A 9,395-nucleotide genomic window follows, 5' to 3' on the forward strand; every position below is an offset into this window, starting at 1 on the left:
GATTGCAAAGTCCTACGCTGGTAATAAAAAGTCAATGTTATATACGACAATAGGGGCAATTGGGATTACCGACGCGCGTCCCTGGCCCGCGACAATGACTGCGAGAACGTCATCTTTGCACTTCAATTCCGTGTGATCGCCTTCCTTCGGTTTCCTCTCGCGAAAGCACGATACATTTTATCACATCGATAAAATTATTTATTTTCAAATTAATATAGCGCGAAAAAAGGATTAATAATAATATATAAATTCCATTCAATAATATTTCAATTTACATATATTCGTCTAGATTATTATTGTTTGGGAGAAAGTAATGTCTTTTACCTTTACTCGTAGAATGGCGAACAACTTGCACAGTCAATTCGATCGCACATCTCGATTTAATTCAACGTCTTAGCTAATTCAATATGCCCGTTCACATTCTATCTTTAACAATTGCTTAATTGGCGATTACATTCTTTTTGCGCAGATTTCCTTGATGCGCCTTTACGGTTGAAATTTCTTTCGAGATCACACTGGCCGGAATTATACGATCTCCGAGGCCTTCGAAATCGATTTTCGATCCAAGGAAATTTCTCTCGACTGACCTGAAAATCCCTCTTACGTGAATCTCCTTACGGGAGCTTATACGTGGAAATGTAGACGAAACGGAAATTATATAAATATTACGTCCGGTAGATTCGTGAAGCGTAGCTTGATCCGCCAGATTGATTTTCATCCATCTTTCGGATCTTTTATTTGCTGCTTATTTGCGATCTCATTGTCAATGATATTGTGTTAAATTTTCTTATCAATTAAATTTGCATAATATACACGGTATGTAGATTGGGCGCAAACTTGTCATCATTGCTCCCGTCAGAAATAAAATTAATATTCAGTACCATAAAATGCGCATATTTTCGATTCAATCTGTGTTTCGGCATACTTTTAATTAGAAGAAAAAAAAGAGCATTCTTTTAGCAATTGATCTATGAAAATTGATGATCATTTCTTCGCAGTTATTGTCTCAAAATTTATGTGTCGACTCACGATTTATCTCAATATTGCATGAGATTGAGAATAATTTATGAGTGGATGATTCTAATTCTCACTTCGATAGCGATTATATAATTTATAATTAACATAATATCCGTAATTATAATTTAGATAATTTAGACCTGTTATATTAATTTTCATTCAGCTTCCGTTTGCGATATGATTAACGTTCTGATTTGCATACACTAGCTTGTCATAGACACTAAATTGCATCGTCTCGTCGCGCAGCGGCATAAATCAGTGTCTTACGATAAGTATCGGACGACATAATCATACCGCTTTATATCGTATTCGATAACACATGTGATTAAAAGACGACACGCGAAAATACGATAAGAAATTCTATCACTAATTTTGAATTATTTTTCTCACCATTTTTAATTTTTGGATCCCGTTGTACTTCTCGACACAAAAATAAATCTCAAGTAATACTGTTGCATATCGCGGGAGATTGTTAGAAAGGATTCAAGCCTCCGCGAATCAATGTTCGAAGGCCGTTGATTTCGGCGTTTGATGCAAATGAACGAAAGTTCCGATCAGGAAACACACCTAAGGATCCGTTTAACTTGGGAAGCAACTATCTCCGTGACAAATGACTTATGCAAATCACAGGAGTTGCAACCCTCACGGCTACTTCCGTTTCCGATTACTTCCGTTTCCTTCTCAACAAAAGTAGTAAGCCAAAAACTCGGGCTATTTCCAGATTGGTTGAGAAAAAAGTTCACGTTATCTGCGTTTACGTTTTCGAAAACACCGATTTCGTAATCGATGCGGGTATAATAATTATACGATTCCAATTGTTATTATTCGCCAGGCATGTATCTTAAGATCTTTGATTAATACTCTATCATTTATAATTATCATTTTTCTTACCATTTTCTTTAACTATCTGTTCATATATGCCTAATATGTATTTTACATTCGCGTTGTTTTTTAGCACATGATATATGTGTAATTAAAATAAACACATTCCATGGCACCATTCCTCAATCAATTAATATATGTATTAATATATAATTAATATATGTTACATTGTTGTATTTACAGGACTCCAATAATTATTCTATAATTTGCAGCGCGTTCGCATTTTCAATGTTGTAATATCTATAATTCTTGCGATACAATCTGCATGTATAATGTGTGAGAACGACAACTAATTACAAACGTATTAAATCGTATTAAACAGTGCGATAACTGAGAGAGCTAACTATAAGAAAGCTCGAAAATTTATTCGAGATGCAACTTATAATATCGTATAATTAAATTCATTACGACGACGGCAATCGACGTGATATATAATTTTGACTTCCTGATACATCATATATTTGAAACTGCATAAGAATCGCCGTATCGTATTGTTACGGATGTAAACATAAGTAATGACGGAAAAAAAGATTTGCACGCCGATGCCGAAATTAAGTCATTTGCTATCGAATTTGCCGCGATTGCGTAAGGAAAGATTCGTTGAAAAATTTTATCTCGCATGCACACATATACGATCGTAATAACGTCGATTCCTATGGAAATTTTTCGGAAAAAAAAGAAAAAAAAATATTCGCTCAAAAAAAGATCATAATATTTGCATAGAAATTTCGATCGAAGGTAAAGCGACTCGATCGCGATGAATCATGTTGTACGTATCGTTGTATAACTATGATATAATAACAGGGCGAATATCTACGTCATCGGATGATAAAGCACGTAACGTCGCGCATAATTGTTTCTGACTATCTCTCATGCAACAGTTGCTAATCCCCGCGCGCAATTTATTTAAGATGAGCTTTAATTGTAAGGAGACATTAAGATGCGAGAACTCATCATTTTATAGATAATATAATTACACGTAATGAAGGATTTTCAGAAATTTCTCGCAACATGATGTTTATGATCGCGCGACTATGTATATGACTATGTATAACGACATTGTAATTATTGGGTATAATTGTTATTATGTCACTACTCACGCGTGTGATGTAACAGGCAACAGGTTTATTGTACTTGATTTCGAATTCGCATGCATAAATGGTTAAAAGAAAAACAAATTTAACAATTCATTATTGTAATATAATTGACAAGTTGTAATATAATTGATTTCTGATTAACAGTGTGAGAAAATTATTAAAAAAAAAAAATTAATTTACTCCCAATTATATAAATAATATGATTACAATTGTGGGCAGCAACAATTTTTATTTAGCACTTATTGAATGATATATCTAATTTGCAAACAATAATCAATTATCTGTCTCTCATCAAGATACTTATGTTATATATATTTAATGACAAATTTATCAATATCCCTTTTCGTGCTATTAAACATCAACTTTAGGCGACAATAATGTTGTAAAGTTTATCTCGCAGATGCGACAAATTGAGAGAAGTGAAAAGTTCTCCAAATTCATGCAAACTTTCGTCGAAAATCAGTTAAGCGTCTAGTAAAATTATTAGATAAATGGAGCGACATGCCAAGAGTCTGCGAAGAATGTGCGAATATTATGAATTTTCTGAATATTCCGATGCAACGAAGATAATTGCATTATCTCTTCAAAATCGCAATTTTTTAAAAATTATTTGCGTATATATTATTTTTTTATTCCACCGAATCATCAAAGTCAAACGAATTAAAACGAGAAAAACAACCATCTCTCACGCAACACAATATAACGACGGCGTCGTTTGTAATCGCTCTCCCTGTAGTTGCCCTGTAGCAGCTACGATTTGTGCTGGCGAGAATATATTATGTTAAATTTCAATTATTACAATGTCAATCTTATATCTGGACCGATTTGCACAGCTGTAAAGAAAGATTTCGAAACAAAAAATATTTTGTTCGATATTGCACCCCTATATGTGTCACAATACATTTAAAATAATCCCTAAATAATTTGACATTTGCGTAATTCAGCACCAATCATAACGCTATTCACACGTTATTCCGCTGTTATTTAACATAAACAAACACTTTTGAATGATATAATTCAGATATATTCTTAATTAAAATAACCATTAACGCTATACATATGTTCTTCCGTTGTTGTTCGATCTAAATAAACAATTTCAAATATAATTAAAAAGAAATTCTAGTCTTAAATGATATAATACGAAGAATAAAGGAAATGATGTCTCTTATTCATGTTATTTATCATTTCCTTTAATCTTTAAATTGTACATTATTTGACAATTGTTCGCTACGTCAGATGATAACGGAAAAACGTGTGAATAGCGTCATGGTCTGCGCAGACATCAAATTAGGCGAGAATTATTGTGTTGCTTTATTACATGATAAATAATAAAGATTTATAGATTACATACGTATTTACAATGTGAATTAAAACGCGGACGAAAAATCAAATGATAAATTGTAAGCGAATTTTGTGCTGATCATCATGCTGTTTGCGTGGTCAACGAGGCGATTTGTATTTGTATGCGAAGTACGAGATACAAATTATGCAAGATACGCAAGGCGACCTTGACAATGACCACTGCCGCTGCACAAGTTACGTTGGCACCGACGTACTCCACTCGGCTATCATTGTGTGTGTTGTTAATGCGCCGACAAGATAATCGTCCTAACAATAAGATTGTAAGAGACGATCACTTGCGCGTTTCTCGCGTAAAAACAAACATTTTTATTTCTTTTTACCATTTTTATGCAATGTGCTTACAATAATTGCAAATCAAAAAAATTCGCGCGTATCTTTCATGTGAATCTTTCGACTAACTGTAAAGTCGACTTTTTCTCAACGATTTTTATAATTTGACACTATTCTTATTTTTTTTCAATAGGCATTAACAAGTTCTTAGGTATTTAAATATCAAATTAAAGTTTTTTTAATTTAAATAACACTTCCCACGTGAAATTAATTGAAAAAGATAATGTTAAAAAAAAATAGGAAGCAGTAGAAACATTTGGAATATATTCGCAACAATGATCAGGCTGTAGAAAGAAATAAAAAAAAATGAGAAAAACAATTGATACAGAATTGCGTTAAAAAAAGTCGTTTACCTTCTTGATCCCGCGGCCAAGATTGTCGATTAATCAACGAACTTGAAAGTAATCAGAGAATGATTATCAGGATAATTATCGAGATGCATTCATTTCTTCCAGTGTACTTTAATTCAATGACGTTCGATCGGTCCTGCCTTTTTCTTAGAGTCCCAAAAGATTTAGTTTATTTCTAATGAAATGCACGTGAGAATTAAAGCAAGGACTTGAAAATTATTCAATTTCCTTCAACTTTCAAAATCAATATTTCTTTTACTGATTTGATACGTAACATTTTTCTTGCAAAAGAGATTGCGGTCAAAAAATTTTTTTGATAAAATAATAAAATAACAGATCGTAAAGTTTCTCTAATAAAATAATATTTATATACCCGAAAGTTTGCATTTTTTAATCTGAAAACAAGTGAAAATATAAATATTGTCATTCAATCAAAGAAATGAAGCATTGAGCACGAATCTATATATCTAAATTCTAAAGATCAGTACTTACCGCAAATTAGAATCATTTTTCGAACTGCGTCAGTGTATAAGAAAAAACGCAAATATGTATAAATTAGACATAAAGTTAGAAATATAAATCAACATAATAAGAAACTGCATAAAATGCGCATTTACATTAGACTTATTTTCATTAAAGTCTGCTCGATATTTTATCGTTTATGGTTACTATATCAACTTGAATATATAAATTTTTGTGTCTCTTCCAAAAAATTACATGATTCTACTTTTAAATGCAAAGTATTAAATGCAAAATACTAACATGCTTAACATGTTACCATTTAGCATTTGATAAATATTACAACTAGATAGTCAATATGTAATCAATCAAAGTATACATTAGGCATTTTAATCTTGAAATAATTATCATAAAATCGAAAATGATAAATAAAATAATAATCAGAAACATGTAATCAATATTACAAGTAACACTTAATAATCAATTAAAACTGTACTTATACATTGATCATGATATTATCTTATACTAGCTGCATTAATTCAGAATGTATCTTTTTTTCTCTACATTGGGAAAAGAAAGATAAATTCTGAATTAAGCCAGTTCAGCTATAAAGAACAGATCTTATAAAGAAAAATGTATCGCATTATACTTTCCTTTAAGGAAGTTTTCAATTAACACTTTATTTTACTAATTATATTTATACAATGCGATATATTTATTGGCGGAGATTTGACATTGCAAATATTCACTCCGTATATCAATTGATCAAATCCTAGAATATATGCAATCTACACATTTATATATGTATATATATATATCTGATAAGGTATTTCTTTAGCTCCCACAAGTTTAAAATCAGAAATTACCGAAAATGAATTTTACTCACGCACATTGAGCGTTTTGTCTAAAGATTCTCTATATGAGTACAGATACTTAGAAGCATAGAATTCTTTAAAGTAAGGACCTCTGTAATCGCGATTTCGACCCATCGCAGTGTTCACCTGCTGTTCAAGAAGCCTAACTCTTCTGACCTGGTCCTGATGATACAAATAATGCAAAAACTTTTCGTATTCTTGTTGCTGCGATGGAAAAAAGTATCGTTGGAGGAATCTTTTAATAGGATGCTGAAACAAATATAAGAAATATATGTTTAAATAGTTGATATATCTAGTGCATCAAAACATTTAAATCATCTACAAAAAAATATTGCTAGCATGTATATTTCTTACCTCAAGATATTCCCACTCTTTTGGAACATAACCCTCGGGGATTTCCTGGAGTGTAGCAGGACCAATAAAGACATTAACTAAAGTGATTGCAATGCCAACAGGAATAGCACCAAGTAAAAGATAAAAGTGAAACCAATCTTTCGTTTTATGCCACTGGAAACGGCTCGGAGTTATGGCAAGTGTGCGTTCTTCAGACATACATCTTATTTGTTCTAAAAACATGAAAGAATTTCTCAGAAATTTCTAAAATCAATTTAAACAAATGGATAATAGTTTCAGATATTAAAAGAAAAGAAGATGTATCAATAAATTCTCAACAATCAATCAATAACGATACAATCATTATAACAACTCATAATTTTTATTAATAAATCAATTTATATAAATATAAAATATAGAAAAAGATAGAGAAAATTTGTATTAAGAAATAATAGTGTAGAATCACTAATAAATAACATATGAGTAAAGGAACTTAATCTTCATTATAATATTCAACATCAAGATATTATCATGTAGAATATTAGTAATGTTAGAAATTTTAATAAATAATTAGTACATAAAAAGTAACGATTAAAATTAATGAAAATAATAGTTTTAAATATTTTATTATTTCATAGGTATATCTTTATATTCGAACATATTTTCTTTTATTCTACGACACGCGAATATCCACGAAATCATATTCCAAAACACTGTACACGATCGTTGCGTAACAAAACATCAGTTTTCGCAAATGTATCGATAAGGTAAAGAAAACACTCATTTAACAATATAATTATAAGCAATCGCGAATAAATAATCACCGTTCTTCAACAGTGCCGTTCTAATTCCATTGTTTTGCAGCAACTTCTGACTTGCAGTGCGTAAAATGATACTCCACGCCGCCATTTTTCTCCGATACGAATGAATCTGAGAATTAAATGAAAATAGAGTACGCTTATTTACCGACTACAGAAAAAGAAGAATTGCAAAATATACTAATTTTTATCAATAGATAACTATAGATGGCATTATAACATTTTGTATCGGATTAGATAAAATGTTAATAAAAATATTTACATTTTATAATATTTATTTATATTAAATTTAATTCAATGTACAGGAAAATAAATGCTCTTAATTATTAATATACTATTATTTAAAAGAATACATTAATACACTATTTAATTAAAGAGACTTAATTATTTATAGATATATTATTAACATACAATTTTATTAATTTAATTAATATATATATAATATTATACAATAATTAAAATTTTTATTTTTATCAAATCGTGATAATAAAATGTCATAATATTATCTATAATTAATATACTCTGATGATTAGAATTATTAATGTGCTAAATATATATATATATAAATAATATAATTTTAAGCTAAATTAAGTGCTTAATTAATAAAAATAATTTTATATAGAGAAACTAATTTAAATTACGTAAAAATAAAAAAACACTTTTAAAAAATATAATCAATATTATATATTGATATAAAATTATTTTAATAATTGTGCATTTTTTTGCAATCAACATTTTTTGTGTATTTTAATTTTAATAATATATTATAAAAGAAATTTGTCATTAACTTTAACAAAGCACCTATCTTTTTCACGTAATTTAGATAAACAATAAAGACATCTATTAAGTGGAAAATTGTTTTGTCACAAGCGTGTTAACACGTTTGTATCAATATGATCCGCAATAGTAGACAGCGATACTGTCAATTAAGCCGGGTTAAGTGAACAATTGAACTTAGAAACAATTGTAAATTATGAACACTCGGTGATCCTCGTGACAGAACCCAAGAAATTTCTGATGTTTCTTTTTCCTCTAATTGTAAGTATTCTTGTTTTATATGCTTTATAAAATTTCATTCATGACGACGGTGCGTAATTACATATGTAATGATCATACGACACGAATGATAATAAAATGTCTTCGAGTATTTTCGAAAAGGAAAGGAAAAGAAATCCGTAACGTTAGTGATTAATATATTATAAATTTCCCGTTTCCTTTGAACGTATATGTACTCGAGTTTCACGGAACCAAACGCCGACGTCAATAAATACATTATCGAAGCTAAAATAATACTTCACTCTTTCAAATCTTAAATAAAACTTGATACAAAAATGGCAAAATTGCATAGCACAGAGTATCGCAAATAGAAATTTTGCATTCTTATGTAATAAAAAATACCGGATCGCATTGAAATATCACAAGTTATTTTCCATATTCATAAATCTCAGAACCGAGAGCCCAGCATCACGATATCTGCCTGCTCGAATACAGCTGATTCACAGTCACAAGAATTTCAAGTGCACGTTTCTGCGATATGTCGCATTATTGTCGTACAAACATTTCCTATTCTTTCGTCGAAGTGATAGATTAAAGGTGATAGAGTAAACGATATAGAAGGATAGCAGGGTTGTGCTATTGAGTATGAGTCATTAATTTTATGCAGATCGATACGATAGGTATGACAAAACGGTGAAATGCGTAACTTTGTGTAAGACCTTGGTGGATATATTACCATTGTAGATTTTTTTTTTTTTTCAGATATAAATATATTTTTATTTGTTTATACTCATTAAATTTTAAAACTGAACTTAAAAACTGATAATTATGATAAATTGATTAACTTTTATTGATTTAATTTAATTGATTTATTAT

At 30.0% G+C, this 9,395-nt stretch overlaps 1 protein-coding gene across 1 annotated transcript; it reads right to left on the minus strand.

Moving 5' to 3' along the window:
- Positions 1 to 6,146: 6,146 nt before the first annotated feature.
- LOC126848511 (NADH dehydrogenase [ubiquinone] 1 beta subcomplex subunit 5, mitochondrial) lies at positions 6,147 to 7,635 on the minus strand. The gene is made up of 3 exons (XM_050589507.1): positions 7,530 to 7,635; positions 6,727 to 6,938; positions 6,147 to 6,621 (listed from the first exon to the last, which is right to left on the minus strand). Exons 1-3 carry the CDS (start codon positions 7,612 to 7,614, stop codon positions 6,376 to 6,378), a joined length of 543 nt encoding a protein of 180 aa, XP_050445464.1. The 5' UTR covers positions 7,615 to 7,635; the 3' UTR covers positions 6,147 to 6,375.
- Between the last annotated feature and the right edge of the window lie 1,760 nt (positions 7,636 to 9,395).

Source organism: Cataglyphis hispanica, chromosome 3 (genome assembly GCF_021464435.1).
Source record: "Cataglyphis hispanica isolate Lineage 1 chromosome 3, ULB_Chis1_1.0, whole genome shotgun sequence".
NCBI classification, from domain to species: Eukaryota; Metazoa; Arthropoda; class Insecta; order Hymenoptera; family Formicidae; genus Cataglyphis; species Cataglyphis hispanica.